General features: G+C 40.8%; 2 protein-coding genes across 2 annotated transcripts; both read left to right on the top strand.

Annotated features, from left to right (window-relative positions):
- Positions 1-26: 26 nt before the first annotated feature.
- On the top strand, positions 27-8,496 carry LOC143746797 (uncharacterized). The gene is made up of 10 exons (XM_077238925.1): positions 27-233; positions 794-942; positions 1,024-1,140; positions 1,255-1,407; positions 1,941-2,021; positions 2,812-2,990; positions 4,036-4,241; positions 5,912-6,147; positions 7,219-7,406; positions 7,572-8,496. Exons 1-10 carry the CDS (start codon positions 113-115, stop codon positions 8,416-8,418), a joined length of 2,277 nt encoding a protein of 758 aa, XP_077095040.1. The 5' UTR covers positions 27-112; the 3' UTR covers positions 8,419-8,496.
- A 386-nt stretch (positions 8,497-8,882) lies between these two features.
- On the top strand, positions 8,883-10,027 carry nkl.2 (NK-lysin tandem duplicate 2). The gene is made up of 5 exons (XM_077238933.1): positions 8,883-9,006; positions 9,173-9,237; positions 9,468-9,566; positions 9,649-9,806; positions 9,887-10,027. Exons 1-5 carry the CDS (start codon positions 8,964-8,966, stop codon positions 9,945-9,947), a joined length of 426 nt encoding a protein of 141 aa, XP_077095048.1. The 5' UTR covers positions 8,883-8,963; the 3' UTR covers positions 9,948-10,027.
- Positions 10,028-21,758: the final 11,731 nt, after the last annotated feature.

The raw sequence follows: 21,758 nt of genomic DNA, 5'->3' as shown, positions 1-21,758 counted from the left end.
AAGGGTCTCGCGAGACTTTCACAGTATGAAGGTTACCATCCTTGGTGGTTACCATCTTGCTGCGATCCGGCTCACTAATGTATTTCTATTTGTGAACCACCAAAAAAAAATAATGGGAAGCGTTGAAACCTTTGAGTGTCTTGAAGATTTCAATACATGTCTTCAGCAGTATGAGGAGGACACGAACACAAAATTTATCGTTTTGAAGAGCGATCGTGCATTTGGGAAAAGTGGTATGTTTTAAAAGCGATGCCGATTTCAAGTTTAATTTTTTTAATGAATGATCTTTAATTTGTTGATCAAAGTCACAGTTGCCGCCAAATCTAGATATTTTTGGCGCAAAAATTGTCCTGCATATTTAGTGCTTTTCTAAACGATTGGGTTGAAACCGGTTGAAACAGGCAAACCCCCTTTTAGACCTACATTGAATTAAGAACATGGACCACATATTGACATATGAATATCATAAAGATTTGAAGGTGGTCTGAGTTGTATTGCTGCAAAAATCACCTTGCAAGAACACACTAGCAACGCCCTAGCAACCTCACAAACCTTGAGTAGCAACCTAACAACTAGGACTGCAACTATAAACTATCTAAGTTGATAATTGATTTGTTTGTTTATTATTTTTTGGGGGGAGGGGGTCATCAGTTATCTTGCCCAATGCTCTAACAGCCACTCAGAACACCTTAGCAACCTCATTGCATTGCCCTAGCAACCACGTAGCATACTTAGGCAACAATCCATAATAGCTCCACTCAAATTTCTTCGCTATGTTTTATTCCCAATGTAGATCTGACAGTGGAAAAACAGCTGCAGTGGGAAGTGAAGATTGTTCCTTTCAGTGGCGTGCCTTTTAAGATTATTGGGAAAAAGACCTACGTATGTCACCAAGGAAGAGACAAGCATGCCAAAGCCAAACAAAGACGTCAGGAGAGTAAAGTACGAGCTTCTCGCACAAATGTCTGATAATTTTTTGACTGTCCTCATGACATTTATCGTCTGTCTTGTCTTCTGTTTCAGGCAGAAGGTCATAAATATTCATGCCTGAAAACAAGACGCTTGATGCAACCGACTAAAAAAATGGGTTGTCCTGCGACCATAAATGTGATTCATATTGTGAGGTTTCCTGAGTATAAGGTAAACACTTAACGGGTTAGGCTAGTTAACCCAAAATGAAAATTCTCTCATAATTTGCTCACCATGCTAGGTTTATATGACTTTCTTCTTTCTTGTTTGTGTTTATGTTGCCAGATAACTGAAGATAACCCTTACCAGAAACGAGAAAAGTCATCAGCTGTTAGAGAAGCCCTAAGACTAGATCCAAAGCGTGTGCGAGCAGAAGAAATGTTTGCAGCCAGTTTCCCAGATATTAAGGAGCATCAAAACCACCCCATTGATGGAAAGGTTTGTGCCTTAGTATTCCTCTCAAGTCACGACAGATTTACTTGGCCGTCGATTATTCAATTGTCCCAATTAGTGTTGCTCTCTTACAGTATTGTTCAGTAAGTTTGTCTTTGTTTTTTTGAATACTTTTATTCTGCAAGGATCTAAAGTGACAGTAAAGACATTTGTAATGTTACAGACGATTTCTGTTTCAAAATAAATTCTGTACTTTTGGACTTTCTATTCATCAAAGAATCCTGAAAAACATGTATCATGGTTTTCACAAAAATATTAAGCAGCACTGAAGTATCATGTGACACTGAAGATGGGAGTAATAATGCAGACAATTCAGCTCTGTATCCTGGGAATAAATTACATTTTAAAATGTTTAGTTTTACTGTATTTTTGATAAAGAATAACTGCAGCCTTAGTGAGCAAAAATGACTTCCTTTAAAAACATTCAACAACATATCGAACTGACCCCAAACTTTTGAATGTTAGTGTATGCTGTGAAAATGATGGGTAATTTAATGTTGTTCTGCTTGAACTTGCAGGAATCAAGAGACATTTGGAACATCATAAAAAAGGTCAAAGCAGGAAACAGGAAGTCCAGTGTGGACCATCATAATCTACAGGTAAAGACGGTCACAAGATTGAGGTGCTGTTACAAATAAACTGTGATGTGCAAAGTCAACATCAAACCAAATTCAAAACGAGTTTTGTTCTGTAATATAATGTATTACCAGTTTAAACATAATGTACAAAAAATGTAGTGTGGGATCTGAGTTTATTCCCCAGGAATTGGAATGGTGACGCGTCGTTGTACCAGAAGTGGAGAGGCTTGAGTAATGTTTTGCCTGAAAGTCCTTGATTTCACCACTAGATAGCGTCATTTCAACCCTGCATTACTTCTCCTTTGTTAAATTCTTGTAACACTTTCACCTGTGTTGAATTACTCTTAATTGTCAACCCTATTTAATGCCCTGTACACATCATACAATTTTGGGCTGTCCCAGGTGAAAGATGACAAATTGTGATTTCTGTGGTCGTGTTTCCTAAACGGTGGTCCAGCGTCGTACAGTGAGAGGTTCAAAGACGGCCATTGTCACGGTCTTGCGATCAAAGACAGCCTGCGATAATTCTCTGACAGAGTCAGAAATTTAGCAGCATCAAGATCGCCCACACCAGAGACCCGAGCTCGATCACTAGCTGGATCATAACAGATATATTTTGAAGAAAAATTACAAAGACTTTTTTGTTCTTTGGAATAACGTGCATGAATGAATAAGGATTGAGAAAGCAACTAGTCAATTTGGATTTCATGTTGATGCTCTTTAAACACTGATCATGTTTTATGTTGCAGGAATGATTTTATTTCATTCAAAACTGATTCAAAGAGATTAATTGAGAGGTTATATGTTGTAGGCCTTGGTAAACACATGGAAGGAAGAGGGCTGTGCCATAGAGTACAGACCCTCTCAGGAGGAGGAGGATGGTACCGGGGCGAAGATGTTGCTCTGCTTGCAGACGGCATGGCAGAGGAGGCTTATGTTACTGTATGGACAGCATATGTGCTTACTGGATGAAACCTATCGAGCGGGCAGGTGTGTTGGTGCATTTAATATGTACTATTGCAGGGGTTTTCAAACTGGGGTCCGGGACTGGCTTGCTAGGTATTCAGCAATATTATCGATTTGACTGTACTGACACTGTCGGTTTGAGAGCTGAACTGAGCTGGATGATGACGTCACTGTTTTCTGCAGAGCTGCTTTATAGCTGAATTGAACTCATTTCATAATTGATGAATTTGACACACTTATTGAACCACATTGAATCAAAACTGAACTGACTCAAGCTGAATAATAAGACTGGACTGGCTTGCTAGGTATTCAGCAATATTATCGATTTGACTGTACTGACACTGTCGGTTTGAGAGCTGAACTGAGCTGGATGATGACGTCACTGTTTTCTGCAGAGCTGCTTTATAGCTGAATTGAACTCATTTCATAATTGATGAATTTGACACACTTATTGAACCACATTGAATCAACACTGAACTGACTCAAGCTGAATAATAAGACTGTAGTCTTTTTTAGAGCAGCTTTATTGAATTGAACAGAATTGAATTAGATCATTATTGTCATGTTTATCACTGTAAAGCTGCTTTGAAACAATCTGTATTGTGTAAAGCACTATAATTAAATGTGACGTGACTTGATTTGACCCCCATAGGGCCACAATGGAGTTCCAGGGGGCCCTTGGAAAAGTTCAGATAAATGCAGTGTAAAAAAATAAAGAAATAATTTAAAAAAGATTAATTCACTAAATAAACAAAGCTGAATAAACTACAAAATCTTGAATTAAGTGACCAAAAAAAAAAAAAAAAACATTTGATATTTCTGTTTAATATAACTATAAAATTAAATTTTCAATTTTGCAGAGAATAGAAAAAATGTAAAGTAATTGACACATGTATTATTTAGGTTTTAATACTTGAAAATATATAGCTGCCTTTTAAACCATAGGATGTGGTTGCCTCGCTTGAGTATGATCATATTTGTGGGTCCGTGGCATGAAAAAGATTGAAAACCTCTACGTAGAGCACAAAAATAAAAACCTCAAAATGGTTCACCTGTCTTTACCTCACAGAAATTCACTGCCGCTCTTCTTTCTGTGGGTGAAGACAAATGTCAGCTACGCTGCGGTTGGAGTATTTGTAACTCAGACAGAGACTAAAGAAGACATTGCAGAAGCCTTGAAGGCGTTTCAGAAGTGGAATTCAGACTGGAATCCATCACACTTCATGGTGGGCTTCTGTGAGGCGGAAATCGGTGCTCTGGAGGAGGTGTTTAAAGGTACTTTTGGAAGTTTGAGTAAAAAAAAAAAATAATTAGTGGACAGATGGTTCTATATCGTTGCATTTTATCGTTTCAACCGTTTTAGTGAGTAGCGCATCAAAACAAAAGAGTTGTACACACCACAAGTGCTCAGGATCATTTATGGTAATGATCTTTCAGTGCTAAATCCTTTAAGATTTTTATCTAGCTCCAGACGCCCTTATTTTAAGTCCTTTCAGCACCATGCGTGTTGCTTCTCTCCCCCAATAAAGACATAAAGCGCTGCATTACTGAATAAAAAAGAACTTCAGTCAGATGACGTGTTATTTTAACTACAGTTGCGCAAGACACAGTGGTGAGCAGCAAAAGAGATTGATACTTTTGTTAAAACACTGTAGAAAATGGGAATACAGCATTGTAAAATAAGGTTTAGGCCAAATATGACTCCAACCATTCAACTTAACCAAGTTTGTGACAAATTATTGATGTGGTGCCTTTACAAACTATTGTTTTTCATCTACTTTTACTGCTATTATTTCAGCTTGTTAAGAATGTTTCATAATACAGTAAACATTGTTCTAACTGAAAACATTAAAGGGGATCTATTATGCAAAATTCACTTTTCTATATTGTATTGTTTTTTAATATGATTGTGTCCGCAGTGTGTGAACAAACACCCCACTGTGGTAAAAATCCATCCACTGTTATTTTTTCCCCATAAATCTAAAACTATGTCTTAAAATGAGCCATTCAGGAATGTACTCCAATGTGACGTCACATTGAAACAGGTCCTGCCCTCAACTGGCGACTGAGTCTGTACTATTAGTTTAGCTCCTCCCCTGAGTGAGCTGTACACAGTCTGCCGTGTTTGTCTCCTCACTGGAATGTGTGCGCTCAGAAAACCATATATAAAAAATTTAGACCGATATGGCTTTAAAATGCATGCAAATAATAAACTTCTTTGGCAGAGTATCCGAGGCACGAGCTTTAAAGGATCAGCCCTCTCCTGGAAGCAGCATCTCATTTGCATTTAAAGATACATGCATGAAACCCCATGTTTTTTGCTTCAAATTAAATATGGGCATTTACAACATTGTATTATAAATGATATGTGGGGTATTTTGAGCTGAAACTTCAGACACATTCTGGGGACACCTAAGACTTATATTACATCTTGTAAAATGGGGCATAATGTGGCCCCTTTAATTAGACATGTCCTAATTTCTGGCATGATGCTCACGATCAGACCATTTTGACTATAAAATTGCTGTTAGTAAATTAGATGTTAGCAGAAGAGAGATATCAAAAATGTCTTCTCAGATTTTGGACCACTTCAGATGCGGTTCCATTTTTAAATTTAACATAACTTTTGGTGGTCAGGTGAAGGTATTTAACCGGTTGGTATTATTCCTGTGTGTCATATGAGTAATAGGAGCAAGAGTGATTTAATATTGTATATATTTCAGTTCTTGATTTTAGAAATACTAAAAGCTAAAAAAAAAACTAATTTTTATTCCAGGGGGCCTTTAAACGCCATAACATCTTAATGTTAAATTACTGTTTTGTAATCAGCCTTCCTTGTAGTCGTGCAGGCTGTCGCATTGAGTTACAAGCCGTATGAGAAGATAGATGCTACAAATGTGTAAAATATTGGATCTGACAAATGAACAACATCTTTGTCATTATAGGTTCTAAAGTGCTCCTCTGTGATTTTCACAGAGAAAAGGCATGGATGGAGTGGACAGGAAAAAAGGAAAATGATGTGACATGTCAGGAAAAGGTTCTTAAACTTCTACAGGCTATTGCAGATTCTCAGACGAATGAGGACTTTGAGAACAGCACTGTGACCCTTCAGGAACATCCGGTCTGGCACTCAAATGAAAAACTGAGAAGGTTTTTCAGGAAATGGCTTTGTCATGCAGAGGTGAGTATATTACTTCTATGGAGGACCAGCTCTACCATATTTAAAAATAAATACAGAAATAAATAAATGCTCAATAAATAAATAAGCATACAATTAATTGTATGCTTCCTTTGTATTTTTTTACCCTATTTATTTCTTCAATGCTATTTATTTCTGCCTGTCGCTTTTACATTTCTGTATGCATTTCTGCCTCATTATACAAATGAGGAGGGGCTGTGTCTTAAGGGGTCAACTTCTGCCCATTGGTTGGTTAGCATTTTACTGCATCGGTCAAATCTACATGCCACCGGCCACAGTCACAACAAAGATGGTTGCCTACGATGAAGTTGTCAGTGAGCTGAGGCATTTAGCAACTGTTTTTCTGAAAAACTACATTGTCGACATCTGTGTCCATGTGTGCCGCTAACTGAAACACACGTTCTGTCAGAGCGTCCAAACGAAAAATAATAAAGTCAATACTTATAACGTTAGCATTGTTTTCAAAAGCAGTTGCTAAATGCCTCAGCTCACTGACAACTTAATCGTAGGTAGCCATCTTTGTTGTGACTGTGGCCGGTGGCATGTAGATTCGACCGATACAGTATAATGCTAACCAACCAATGGGCAGAAGTTGACCCCTTAAGACACAGCCCCTCCTCATTTGCATAATGATGCAGAAATGCATACAGAAATGTAAAAGCGACAGGCAGAAATAAATAGCATTGAAGAAATAAATAGGGTAAAAAAATACAAAGGAAGAATAAAACAGACAAAAATATTATAACATGCACATAAATAAATAAGGTAATTATTACAAAGGTGAATAAATAAAGAAGCTAATTAAGAGATATATACATTTATGTCTCACTGTATAATTTCATTTCTACCTACATTTATTTGTTTATTGTATTTTTGGGGCAATTAATTGTATGCTTATTTATTTATTGAGCATTTATTTATTTCTGTATTTATTTTTAAATATGGTAGAGCTGGTCCTCCATATACTTCTGTGTTAAGTTCTACTAATAATCAGTTATGATGATGGTGTGAAAACTAGTGACGCATATTATGCTCTTCTGTTTCCTGAGCTAGAGATGGGTAAATGTGTTCAGAAATGAAAGCCTGAATTTGTCCGTCTTCACAAATGAAGGCGATCATAAAGGTGTTGAAAGACAAAAGGAACTCCTGAAGCATTCCTACCTTAAAGGTCACAGAAACTGCAGCCTGAGCGAAACACTAATAGTCATTATGAGAGACTTCCTGCCGAGATCCTATCAAAAGTAAGAACTGGATTTTTGTGAAAAGTCATCTGGCGACTGTTATATTTTACCTTAACCCATAAGAAATAAATTTCTTAACCTAGACATGTTTTTGTGAGATTCATTCAATGATTTGGAAACTAAACATGAATTTGGCTGACTAAAAATATATTTTTTCATATGCAGATACATTGAATTGAATATCAAATGCTCAAATGGCTCAAGCAAGTACAGTGGAAATGTGCCTTGTTTTCTAAGAGACAGACCAAGAATAATGACTCAACATATCATGAAAAGGCACCAAGAGTCCCTGCTCTTCAATGCAAGAGACATAACGTCTGCTGGGGAGAATGTCTTCCGTGTTCAGAGTCAGATTTCACAGGAAGAACATCTGGTGAACTTTGGAAAGGGCGATGAGATGCCTTCATGTACATGCATGGACTGGAGGAGACATCTTCTCCCATGCCAGCATTTCTGTGCTGTTTTTACCTTAGTTCCTGGATGGAGTTGGGAGAATCTGAGCGATGCGTACAGTAAGAACCCTCTCTTCACGTTTGACGAGGTTTGCCTTGGACACTCTAGGACACTTCCTCTTACTTCTGCTGATCTTCAAGGTGAAGAGCTTCTGAAGAAGAATCAGGAGAATGATAATAGTCCAGAGGGAGACAGCCGCATTTCCAGTCCAGAGAGAAGTCCGTCTCCTGCTGCTCCCTCAGAGACCATCCTGATCATTCCTAGTGTCAAAGGAGAAAAAAGGGAGAAATGCGGTACCTTGTTAAAGGAGATATCTGATTTGACATGCCACATACAGGATGGGACATTTCTAGATTCAGTAACTGATCGCCTTACAAATCTTTTAGAAGATTTGCGGCGACAGATTCCCCATGATGACATCCTTGACCTTTCCTACACACCACCATCCAAAAAAATGTGTTTGTCAGCACCTGCCGGGCACCCAGAGCCACTTAACACAATCCCAGAAAGATGCCCTGTATCTGGAATAGTTGGTGACGCGGGCAACCCCCACAACTGACTTTTAAGGTGTTGTTTCTCGTGTACATCGTGATTTGTGTTCGTACAAATTTTGCCATTAAAAGTTTTCATTTTGTAGTATGTGTGGTATTTTGAACTGTATCTCCTGTTCTTGAGATATAAAATCGGTCACGGTCTGGGCTGGTAACTGAAGGGTTGTAGGTTTAAACCCTGCATGTGGTGCTGGATCATTGGTCTGTGTGGTCCTGACATTAAAATGGCCATCTTGAGCATCAAGGTGGTTGCATTTGAGCTTCCCTGAACTTTGTTACAAAGAATTTATGTTTGATAAATACATTTTATTTGATATGGCTTGTCAAAGTTGGCTTTCCAACTCTTAATTAGTAACATTTGGTATTTCCATGGCATTTGATCCGAATATTACTCACAATTTTTCTTTTTAACATTACCTACACATCCGTGGTTTGTGGTAGGAAAGAAACGCTCACTTGTGGTTGATGCAGAGCTCTATAAGAACTCCACGGTCTTCTGAGGAACAATGAGGTTCAGATTCTGAAAGCTGCTTGTTAAAGATTATCTGCTAAGATGTTCAGGAACGTCTTTCTTGTCAGCTTGCTCATATACGCAGGTAAAATCATCACTATCTCAGTTCTAAAATTACTTGTATTTTGGATATCGTATGGCATTGCTGCTTGTGTGTTAATGTACATGGCCTGAAATCACAAGAACTTACAGTATAATACATGCATGAAGAGTCATTTAAGAGGCATTAATTATTGTTCATTTATTTTTAGTTTGCGCAGTTCACTGGGAGATTCGTGAAGTGGGGTCTGCTGAGGAAGAACTTGAAGAAATCATTGTAAGCTTCTGATGGCAATAGTTTGTTAAACGATTGTATACTTTAAAAAAACTTTTCACACTATTGAATGTGATTAACAGGTAGTTATAGATTAGATTAGATTGCAGTTATTATAAGTAGCATACTTCTTTGCATTGTCTCCTTGAGGCAGTGGAGAGAGATTTGGAGATTGGATTCTGCTATAGTCTTATCTGCTTTATTATAAGTTTCCTATTTTGATGTGTTTTCAGGCTGAGAGGTTGACGAAACAAGAGATTTTTACTAGGTGCTCAATATGTAAATACATCATGAAGAGGGTGAAAAAAAGAATCTCCTCTAAGGCAACTCCGGTGAGAATCATGATTACCGTCGCAGTATTTAACTGTATGTGCCTTTCACAACAGCTTTTACTAATGACATAATTTACCTCAGGATGAAATCAAAAACAAGCTGAACAACACCTGTGAGAAAGCCGGGCCACTGAAATCTAAGTGCAAGCAATTTGTTACGAAGTATCTGAGCACTTTGATTGATGAGCTGATGACTGATGACGGGCCAAAAACCATCTGTGCTAAAGTCCATGCCTGCAAGTAAGTGGCACAGTAATATGGTAATACATAACATAAAAGTGGAGATTTTGAATAACTTTTTTTGTTTTTGTTTGTTCTAGGCCAAAACCACCCATAAAGGAGTTCATTTTTTCTCACGATCCTGCTTTTAACCATTTCTGAAAGAGAATAAATTATTACGGTGAAAGCATTAAATCCATTACAATGAAAGCAAAATAAAATTAAATAAATAAAACAATCAATTATCTGTGTTTTCTCTCATTTCGGCTGAATCCAAATGTTTTCTAATTATAAGCTAAATCAAAAGTGTTTACAATATATCACTAATAAAAATATAATAAAATAAAAGGCTTTGTGAGGATATATTCTAAAACTCAGCAGCAGCAAAAAAAAACCAAATGTATAACAATATTTACCAGATCCGTTTAGAGTCTATTGCATTGTCAGTGAGGTCTAAATAAAACCTAATTATTATTTTTAACAAGCTCATGTTTCCATCAATGAATGCTCTATAAGAATGCAATGCTTGTAGGATAAGAGCATTGCAATGAAATGACTCAGTCAAAAAGTATATATAAATATACATTTACAAAAGTCAACTGCTTCTTGCAGAATAAATATTCATTCAGTCTGCTGTGATTATGACAGATATACATGAGCTTTTTATGGAGCTTGAAGACTAAAATTTCATTATTTAATAGTATGTATCTGTATTATCTGTATTATGTATCTTTATTAGTATTCATAATCAGTTGTATTTTCTTATGAAGTTTAAAATGCATGAGTTAGGCTATAAATTGCATGGACACGTGTTTAAGGATCATATTTTTGACACGGGGAGGGGAGCTGGTAGTTATATTTTGCTTAGAGGTATGTGTGCCAACGTTCACTGAGCAGAGATGTTCCAATGATGATGATACACTAAATGTGTACATGTTCTTTACAAGGAAAGGAATGTTTCAACTGATGGAAATGTACAACTACTGTATACACAGAGGGATAGTGGATTGTACCATGTGTAAGCATGAGGTATACAGTACATTCCATTTTTAAACATAAGCAACATGTTTTTCTACCTTACAAGGAAGTTGAAAGTCGCTCAGTTGTGTATAAAGCTCAATCCTTACGGTACTACAACAGAGAAACACGGAAACGCATAAACCTGGCATTAATACAACATCTTCTCAAGTTTCTCTCCTGACATATAAGAATAAAGATTTTTCTTGGCAAGATAACTGGTGTCCAGTCCCGTGAATCAAATAATAGCGGGGAAAGGCTTAATTCCAAGTCTACAGAGCTGCAGTTGAATGAAGTGTTCTTGTGGCTAACCACCAGACTACTACCCAAAGTAGGACATAGTCAAGAGTTCCTATCACTGTCTCGCACTATCACGCCATTTAAAGTGCCATGTCCGATTATGATGGTATTTCTGAATGATGTCTTACATTGTGCGACTACACAAGGCCACTTCTTTATGAGTGGCTGAGGATACCCTTTCACTATAGCTTCAATCCTGTGAGAAAAAATATAGTTTCATGCTTTTTTTGGGCCCCTCTAAAAATCAGACAGTGATAAAGCATAATGTAATATTTGATGTTTAGATGTAGCTTGCAATAAAAAAGTTTAAATTGATCAAAAGTGACAGTAAAGACATTTATTTCAAATAAATGCTGTTCTTTTGAACTTTCTATTCATCAAAAAATTCTGAGAAAAATACTGAACATGTGCATTAGAGAGTTAAATATACTTTAAAGATTGAGTATGTAGTCCAAATAGACTTTTCCTGTTCGCATAAGTCAAGTATACTTAAATTTAATTTTAACCCTCTGGGACATCATCAATTATAAATGATGCAAAGAAAATTGCATTTAAAATACAATAATAATATTCAACCCCCCCCCCCCCCCTAAAATACTAATATTTTAGTATTATCAAATGACATCCCCTTCTACCTATAAAATTTAAATCTATGTGCCATGTGCTTGACATTTTTGGCAACAAGGAAGTGAAGGATACATTAGGCCTTTCCAAATACCCACACTATCTTTGCACTTGACCACTTGTCTACTTACCTGACGTATTTCCTGTATTTGGCCCAAGTAGGTGTGAAGATTGCAAGTGGGTGTAGTACTTTTGATTACTACCTGATGGGACATACTTGCAGTGTTGAAAAAAAGCCAAGTGTTTACAGACCTTTATTTTGATTTTCAATACTTTGCCTTTTATAATAAACTTCAAAATGTCTGGTCAGTATGTATCACTATGTAACAGAGGACACAATTTAAAATGGTGGCACTTTCAATTAAGTGATAAAAAGCAGTTGCAAATGTTGTACAAAATATATGTAGGGCTCCTCATCTTTGCACCAGTAAAATGACTCTTTAACAATTTGTTTTACTATCAAATTAACATGTAATATATAATTTACTTTTATAATTTTACTTACAGTGGAATGTTTTCCTCGGTATCTCGCGCTATCTAATGTATGGGATACACTTAGCCTTGAATACCGCCCTAATGTGGGTTCAAGTGTGGGTTTAGTGTGCGTTCAAGGGCACTGCACTTTGGGATTTTTTAAACATGGGACAGTCTTGCGCACTTATGTCCTGTATAATAGTCTTTTTGCCTGTGTTTTAGTTTAATGTTAGTACATTTTGAAGAAGACAGAGAGGAAAAGCTGTACCTTTTCTAGAAAGTATTGATGATACTCTTATGAAAATTAACCAGGGGTTTACTAAAAATAAAATAAAAACATGGTTATTGAAGTTAAACCATGGTAACTACAAATTAACCATGGTTTTGATACACTAACCATTAGGGATGCACGATATTGGATTTTGGCCGATATTCGATATGCCGATATTTTCAAACTCATTTTGGCCGATACCGATACTGATATATATATATACACATTTTTCCCCTGATATAAATTTTGATTTTACTGAAGAGAAATCAAATCAAAGTCTCTCTCCTGTACTACCTTTACCTTATTGCACTCATGTGTTGTAGATAAGGCAACACACAAGACAAACAACATTTGATTCTACCATAAATATATCATTTTACAAATGTAGAGAGACATTCACCCCTGAAAAATAGATAAATTATTTCACTTAGAATGAATGAAGAGAATAAATGATATGCCTGTGCCACGTTTTATTTATATATATTAAGTTCAGACTTCAAACTTCAGTCCTTAGGAGTAAAATAAATAAAAATAAATTTTTAAATAAAAAAAATGTAGCCATCATCTCCTACTTGAACAGGTCTGCCAAATGCTTCCCATACATTGGTCAAGTGCACAAAAAAAGCAGCTGTAGTCCAGACCTACTCTTCAGACCCGCTTAAAATATAATCAAACTTAAAACCAAGCTACATATATTATCTTGTAAACCACAGACAGTCCTGTAACAACTCAGTGACAAACAGTGTGCTCTGTATTGCAAAAAAACTACAAGGACATTTTATCCTTCACTTGAACTTGAGTCGTACAAACCTTTTCAGTCCAACTAACTAGGTTGACAACTTCAACTGATCAGTAGGCTTCTGTTCAGCTATTTTTTTAATACCAGAGGTAGATTTTTCTTCACAAAAATGAGCACCTCTGCTTTTTCACCATCCATTCGATTTCTCTTTTCGTCTATCACATCAGAGGCAACGCTAAACAGCCGTTCACTGTGCAGCAGAAGCGAGGGCAGGGAAACGGGCCTTGTTGCATTTCCAGTACTCCAATGGACTGTGGTTCCTGGGAATTGTGGGTTCGGCCAGGTATGAGGCGACCTATGAAGTAACAGAATAATTACTAAATCACTTACTGATTTTTTTTACTTTATGCTTTTTAGGCATTAACAGAGGACTTTTTTTTTTTTTTTTTTTTTTTCAGAAATCAAACGATTTATTAGTTGGAAGTTTATTATTAATACACAGGCCGCATTATGATAAATAGCTTAATATGTATGTTATGACATTGCAGAATAATAATCGAGAAAGTTACATTATTAATTAGGATGCTTTCCTAAAGTGAAATATTCTAAAAATAAAATAAAAAAAATTTAAAATAAAAACTACATTTGTGCATGTTTGATGCTTACCTGTGATGCGGCCTCGGTCTTGTCTTGCTCCTCAAAAATGACATTTTCCTCCAGAATTTCTTCATACATATCCAGCAGTGATCCTGTTCGGGTCCTCTTCTCTGGGGGATCCTCTGTGCTGACATCTGCACTGCCGTTCATGTCATTCAAAACTTTGAGCAACAGTTCGCGAGCACTCCTCTTTTTTTCCACGTCAAAAAAATACCTGTCTTTGTAGCGGGCATCAAGCATGGTTGCAACCGAATAAAGTGCCTCACACTGCACACCGTTGAAGCGATGATTGACGGCTTCCAGCAGGGTAGTTTTGGTGGTCTGCACACCTCTGTCTGTGTCACTCGGCCGGCCAAGCAGTCGTGTCAGAGCCACGGGGATCACATCAGCAGCAGAGGCCTCTGCAGAACTTATATCTCTGGTCAGCTGCTCAAAGGGGGCGAGAAGTGTTATCATATTTTCTAGAATCCCCCACTGATTTGCCGTCAAAGTTGCAGGAAGCTCGAAATCAGTGGCGTAAGCACCTAGTGCCCTCTTCTGCTCGACCAAGCTTCGCATCATATAAAATGTCGAATTCCATCTGGTAGCAACGTCTTGTTGAAGTCGTTTTGCCGACATTCCGAGCTCTTTCTGTACATCCCCCAGCCGACTGTATGCCAGCTGGGAGTGCTTGAAATGTCCAACTATTCTCCTCCCCACCGCCACAACATCCGCCACGCTGCGCTGAGACAGGACACCTTCATGCACTGCCAGTTGCAGCGTGTGTGCCATGAACGGTAGACTTGCCACACCAAACTCCACCATAGCTTTAGCCATGTTATGGGCATTGTCACGTAGCACAACATGCACGCGTTCTCTTTCTATTTTCCATTTCCCTAACATATTATCAAACGTGGATGCAATTGCAGCTGCTGTGTGAGAACCGGAGAATTGCTGCGAGTGTAGGACAGCTTTTTTAATGGTGAAGTCTTCGTCTATCCACTGGGCAGTGAGGCTCAACATGCTAATAGGACTCACGCTTGATGACCAAATGTCCGTGGTAAAGCTAATGTGACTAGCGCAGACAAGAAGCTTTTCAATGTGACTGGCAACCACACTCTGTAATTCAGGTAAGGCCACATCAGAAAAGTAGCGCCGGCTAGGCATAACATACCACGGCTCTAGGTGCATCATTAGCCTGCTGAAGCCAATGTCTTCCACCACGCTGAACGGCTGGTTATCAAGAGCAATAAATTGTCATGATCCTGGTATCCTTCTCCTTTACTCTACCTCCCTCTGCTGGTCATATTTGTTATTGCATCCTCGTACACACACTCATTCACACTCATTATCTCATTTATCTCCAGCCGTTTCTCATTCTCCCATCTGTTCCTCTTCTCCGCACCTGTTTCCCACTTTCTCTAATTCTACTCCCTATTTCTAGGCTTTCCTTTTCCTTTGTTCTTTGTCAGATTATTGCCAAATGCTGTGTATCTACCTGTTCATTGATCCAGTGGTTTTGTATCCTGTCCTGACCTGTCTTGTCTGGTCTCGCCTGCTGTCAGAATTATTCAGATGACATTGTGCTTCGCCTCTGCTTATCCAAGGCCTCGGTAAACGTGAGTGGTCTTCGGTTTGGCGTTCCCACACCCTCTCTACGGACCCAGCCTGTCTCTATCACCTGGGATTTCTGTTTCGGCTGTAGCCAAGAATTTCTGTTTCATTAATTGAGAGACTTTTTGTTACATTTACCAAGGACTGTCTTCTGTTCAAGTTTTGCCAAGCGGCCACCTGTGTTGTTTCTCCTGAACTGAGATTAAAAGAATATCAGCTCACCTTTGCGTTTGGGTTCTCTGTTCACTCACCTGACAGAATAATCCGACCCAGCGAAGGATGCTTCTCTTCAGTCGGCACTCGAGATCCAGGGAGCCATGCTGGGACGACATGAGGATGAACAAGCCGTCACTCGTCATGCCATGGACTCTCTCCCGGCTCGCATGTCAGAGATTTCTCAACAGCTTCATCATCTCCGGGTCGATTCATCTCCGGCAAGGAGTCCTGATGTTTCTGAACCTAGAGTGAACATTCCGCCGTGTTATTCCGGTGAGCCTAAGGAGTGTCGATCCTTCTTAACCCAGTGTGAGGTTGTCTTTTCACTACAGACTACCACGTACGCTAATGATCGCTCTCGCATCGCCTTCATCATCTCCCTGCTGACTGGCCGTGCGCGAGAATGGGGTACAGCTGTCTGGAGCTCCGAGGCCGAATGGCTCAGCCGATATTCCTTCTTCAAAGAGGAGATGTTACGTGTCTTTGACCGCTCTGCTAGTGGCACGGAAGCTTCCCGGCTTTTGTCTTCTCTCCGCCAGGGGAGAAGGACTGCGGCAGATTTTTCTATTGAATTCCGAACCCTGTCTGCTTCCTGTTATTGGAACGAGCCCGCTCTGGTAGCCCGTTTTCTTGAGGGACTTAACGCCGACGTCAAGGACGAGATCCTAGCCCGCGAAAGCCCTACTCAACTGGACACCCTGATCGACATGGCCATTCGAGTGGAGAAGCGTTTTGAGGTTCGCCGCCGCAGCCGCGGTTTTGATAGGTCTTTTCTCTCTGCTTCTCCGACCTCCTCAGCTTCCTCCGCCACTGCCGAGACCGAGCCCATGCAACGGGGAGGGTTGCGTATCTCCGCTGCTGAGCGCCAACGCCGTATTGTGGCCGGGCTGTGTATGTACTGTGGATCTACCTCCCATCTTGTCGCCACCTGCCCGGTAAAAGCCAGGGCTCACCAGTAGAGAGAGGGTTCCTGGTGAGCGCTTCTACCCTAGACCCTCCACTACGCACTCGCACTACTTTTCCGGCCCGTCTCCGCTGTCCAGGAGTTTCCGTATCATGTTTGGTCCTAATCGACTCTGGCGCCGAAGGCAATTTCATTGATGAGACCTGGGCTCGAGAGCAGGGCATTCCCCTCATTATTCCTAAGGAATCCTCCCCTGTCCACGCCCTCGATGGTAGTATTCTCTCTCGAGTGCGATATTCTACTGCCCCGGTGAGTCTCACCGTCTCAGGCAATCATCAAGAGACAATTTCTTTTCTAGTTCTACATTCACCTTTTAATCATATTGTTTTAGGCCATCCCTGGTTAGTTGAACATAATCCTCAGATTAATTGGTCTAATGGCTCTATTCTTTCTTGGAGTTTGTCGTGTCATGTTAAATGTTTGCTGTCAGCTGTTCCTCCTGTCACTTCTGTTTCTGTTTTTCAGGAGGAGCCAGGTGATTTGTCAGGGGTCCCGGAGGAGTACCATGATCTTCGAGCGGTCTTTAGTCGTTCCAGGGCCACTTCTCTCCCTCCCCATCGGCCGTATGACTGTGGCATCGACCTCCTTCCTGGTACTACTCCCCCTCTCGGGAGACTCTATTCTCTCTCTGTCCCAGAACGCGAGTCTCTCGAGAAGTATCTGTCCGACTCGCTCGACGCTGGCACCATTGTTCCTTCCTCCTCCCCTGCCGGTGCGGGGGTTTTTTTTGTTAAAAAGAAAGATGGTTCATTACGTCCCTGCATAGATTATCGAGGTTTAAATGACATCACAGTCAAGAATCGGTATCCCTTGCCGCTCATGTCTTCTGCCTTCGAGATCTTGCAGGGGGCCAAGGTCTTTACTAAACTAGATCTTCGTAATGCGTACCATCTGATCCGCATCAGGGAAGGGGACGAGTGGAAGACGGCGTTTAACACCCCCTTAGGGCACTTTGAATACCGGGTTCTCCCTTTCGGTTTGGTCAACGCTCCTGCCGTGTTCCAGGCGTTGATTAATGACGTTCTCAGAGACATGTTAAACATTTTCGTATTTGTCTATCTTGACGATATTTTGATTTTCTCTCCCTCTCTCCAAGTGCACACTAAACACGTTCGTCAGGTTCTCCAACGTCTCCTCGAGAATCGGCTGTTCGTTAAGGCCGAGAAATGTGAATTTCACGCGCAGTCTATTCCTTTTCTCGGATCTGTGATTTCTGCTGATTTCTGTGATTTCCTAAAGACCTTATCTCTGTAAAGCTGCTTTGAAACAATCTACATTGTTAAAAGCGCTATATAAATGAGGATGACTTGACTTGACTTGCTGAGGGTATTAATATGGACGTTTCCAAGGTACGGGCCGTTACAGAATGGCCAGTTCAGTCTTCCTCCTCATCTGCGCCAGGGGGCGCTCCTTGAGGGGGGGTACTGTCATGATCCTGGTATCCTTCTCCTTTACTCTACCTCCCTCTGCTGGTCATATTTGTTATTGCATCTTCGTACACACACTCATTCACACTCATTATCTCATTTATCTCCAGCCGTTTCTCATTCTCCCATCTGTTCCTCTTCTCCGCACCTGTTTCCCACTTTCTCTAATTCTACTCCCTATTTCTAGGCTTTCCTTTTCCTTTGTTCTTTGTCAGATTATTGCCAAATGCTGTGTATCTACCTGTTCATTGATCCAGTGGTTTTGTATCCTGTCCTGAACTGTCTTGTCTGGTCTCGCCTGCTGTCAGAATTATTCAGATGACATTGTGCTTCGCCTCTGCTTATCCAAGGCCTCGGTAAACGTGAGTGGTCTTCGGTTTGGCGTTCCCGCACCCTCTCTACGGACCCAGCCTGTCTCTATCATCTGGGATTCCTGTTTCGGCTGTAGCCAAGAATTTCTGTTTCATTAATTGAGAGACTTTTTGTTACATTTACCAAGGACTGTCTTCTGTTCAAGTTTTGCCAAGCGGCCACCTGTGTTGTTTCTCCTGAACTGAGATTAAAAGAATATCAGCTCACCTTTGCGTTTGGGTTCTCTGTTCACTCACCTGACATAAATTCAATGATTTTTTTTGTTAAGTTCTTTTACCTTTGGATGGTCGCTGCTGTATTTTCTAGCTTTGTCAAAGGACTGAAGTAGAGGCTGCTGATGGGTTTTTTTTCCGGCGTTTTTCCCTCCTTCCATTTTAGACTATTTTTTATCTTTTTCATGAGATATTTTTTGGTATTACCTGTCGATTCACCCGAGGTAATCGTTTTATTTTTTCTATTTTTTATCCCGCTTAACTTAACCTTACGGTGCTATCCGAGGGTGTTATTAGCGAGTAATTATGGCTCACAGCTCAATCGCCACTGGTTTTCCACTGACTTGTAAGCTGTGCCCTAATAATCTTCTCCCCGATGACGGTCATGACATCTCCGACAACGACGGCTCCGTCTTGCCGAGTTAGACCCTAATTCAACAGTGAAACTTTGGCAGTTAGATGTAGCCCCTTCGCACACTCGGAAGCGCATGGTGTCAGCGGCAGCTGCAGTCTGTTGCCTACATTACTCGAGCAGAAAACACCAGTTCTTGCTGCCACCAGTACGCTGGAACCTGCAAATGTGAATCCCTCTATTTCACAGTTTCTGCAAACTGCTCTGTTGGCAACAGGCCATGAGACCCGCGAACTGGGTAGTCTTACAGCCACACTTCTGGCAGCCCGCCGCCAAGTGTGGCTTGCCCAAGCACGACTGCCGGAGGACTGTAAGAAAACCTTGAGAGATCTTCCTTTTGTTCCAGGGCATCTTTTTGGTCCAAATGTTCCGGAACTGTTGGAAAAGAGGGTAAAGCTGTCTGAAGCCACTCGTCAACTGACACAGGTGCAGCGCAACCCTACCTTTAGGATGCCAGCGGTTCAGACCCGACATCACTATGCCACATCGGAACAACGTTTCCACTGGCACGCTACACCCCATTCACAGCCCCCTCAAAGACCTCATGTTCCTGAAGATGCGAGAGTTTTTCGCCCACATTATCAACAGTTTCTGGGAGGACCCCTTCAGCTTCCCCCCGCGACCACTAAAAATCACACACATAAAGCCTGAGACAGTCAGGCTGGCGGTCGATAGTTTTTCCATAGATCAACTGGAGTACTGGAGATCAAACACAGCAGAACCCTGGGTGTTGGCGACTCTGAGCAGGGCATATACTCTACAGTTTCGACGCCGGCCTCCCAGATTTTCAAGAATTGTTCTTACGATTGTCAGAGACGTGGTCCGCACAGTGGCTCTCTCTCTGGAAATTTGTTCACTGTTAGAAAAGGGAGCCTTAGAAAAAGTTCATCCCCTCGTTCAGAGAGATGGGTTCTATTCAACGTATTTTTTGTTCCAGAGAAGGACGGTGGTTTCCACCCAATTCTTGATATGGGGCTTCTGAATTTGTTCCTGAAGGTCCTTCCTTTTCGAATGCTGCGCACATCCGATGTTCAGCGGTCTGTGAAAGCAGACGATTGGTTTGTAAGTGTCGACCTGAAAGATGCATACTTTCACGTCCCAATTGCTGTACATCACAGAAAGTTTCTGCGTTTCAGTTCCCTGAATCAAGCTTACCAGTTCAAAGTGCTACCCTTTGGACTTTCCCTTGCTCCTCACGTCTTCACAAGATGTGTGAGCGCAGCTCTGTCTCCTCTTTGGATGAGAGGTATGCGTTTTCTTCCTTATTTGGATGACTGGCTTCTCTGTGCCCCCACAGAGCAGCAGGCTGTACAAGACTCCAGACTGCTTTTGAGACATGTACAGAAGCTGGGGTTTTCTGTGAAAAAGAGAAAGAGCTGTCTGATTCCATCACAGACCACTACGTTCATAGGAATGATTCCTGCCTAATGTCTGCCTCCCTCTCTCAGGAACGTGTGACGAACATTCTGCAACTTTTGGCTCGCTTTCGTAATCCTCGTTTTCCTGTGTGGGATTTGTCGATCGTGCTTGCATTCCTGTGCTCACCCCAGTTTGAGCCCTTGCAAAGCATTGACATTAAATGGTTTTTTGTCTTTTTTGTTAGCTATTGCTACTGCGAAAAGAGTCAGTGAGTTGCACGCATTGTCTGTTAGTGAACTGTGCTTGCGTTGGTTACCGGATGACTCCGGGGTGGTTCTACGACCAAATCCTTCCTTTCTTCCAAAGGTTCTTCTTCATAAATCATTACATTGAACTGGCCTCTTTTCAGACTTCTTCAGGGTCCGATTCCATAGCCCAACTTTTGTGTTCAGGCCTTGAAGTGTTATGTGAAGTCTACTGTTCAATTTAGACAGACAGGTTATTTGTCTGCCATGGTGGTGTGAAGAAAGGTGCTCCAGTGTCGAAGCAGAGGTTGTCGAACTGGATAGTAGAGACCATTACGTTGGCTTACAAGGCAGCAGGGAGACCACTGCCCTGGAGAGTAACTTGTCATTCCACTAGGGCCATCTCATCTTCATGGGCTGTTTTTAGAGGAGTTTCCCTGGTGGATATCTGCACTGCTGCTACCTGGGCTTCTCCATGCACGTTTGCCCGGTTTTATCAGGTCAACGTTGCCGTTAGTTCTGCGGTTCTTCTGGAGCGGCCTTAATTTCATCAGGTGGGTGGCATTCCTCATGACTATGTTGGTATGTGTCATCCATAGTGTTTACACTGCCTCTGGCGGTCAGTAAGAATGAAACAGAACGCTAGTTACGGATGTAACTGTGGTTCTGTAACTTCTGGATGACCGGCAGAGTTCTCAGTCACTCGGAATGCGCGAGAAAGGCGTACCGAGGTAGAGTGCTGAGCTACTGTAGCTTTTACCCTCCAGGGCTCAGCATATGTCACGCCACGTGACTTTGTTGGTATATTCTCTCGACCTATCTAGCTGGCGCTGCGATAATCCATAGTGTTTACACTGCTTCTGCCGGTCATCCAGAATTCACAGAACCACAGTTACATGCGTAACTAGCGTTTAACCATGGTTAATTTGTAGTAAAACTGTGCTCATATAAATAGTAATCAATCCGCCAAAACATGGTCACTACACTTGTTCTATAATAAAACCATGGTACTTACTGTCACGGTTCAGGGTGCATCATCTGCTTTCACCTGTTGTCTGTGTACGTCCTGTCATTTTCCTGCAGCTTGTGAC

The sequence above is a fragment of the Siphateles boraxobius genome, unplaced genomic scaffold (assembly GCF_051911475.1).
Source record: "Siphateles boraxobius isolate OS27281-9 unplaced genomic scaffold, OSU_SipBor_1 22, whole genome shotgun sequence".
NCBI classification, from domain to species: domain Eukaryota; kingdom Metazoa; phylum Chordata; class Actinopteri; order Cypriniformes; family Leuciscidae; genus Siphateles; species Siphateles boraxobius.
Note: the sequence above shows the minus strand (reverse complement) of the source record. Positions and strands in the feature narration are given on the sequence as shown.

Coding starts and splice junctions, on each gene's coding strand:
- LOC143746797 (XM_077238925.1), top strand. CDS start 113: ATGGGAAGCGTTGAAACCTTTGAGTGTCTTGAAGATTTCAATACATGT. Junction 234..793: donor TCGTGCATTTGGGAAAAGTG/GTATGTTTTAAA, acceptor TTCCCAATGTAG/ATCTGACAGTGGAAAAACAG. Junction 4,242..5,911: donor TCTGGAGGAGGTGTTTAAAG/GTACTTTTGGAA, acceptor TTGTCATTATAG/GTTCTAAAGTGCTCCTCTGT.
- nkl.2 (XM_077238933.1), top strand. CDS start 8,964: ATGTTCAGGAACGTCTTTCTTGTCAGCTTGCTCATATACGCAG. Junction 9,238..9,467: donor AAGAACTTGAAGAAATCATT/GTAAGCTTCTGA, acceptor ATGTGTTTTCAG/GCTGAGAGGTTGACGAAACA. Junction 9,807..9,886: donor GCTAAAGTCCATGCCTGCAA/GTAAGTGGCACA, acceptor TGTTTGTTCTAG/GCCAAAACCACCCATAAAGG.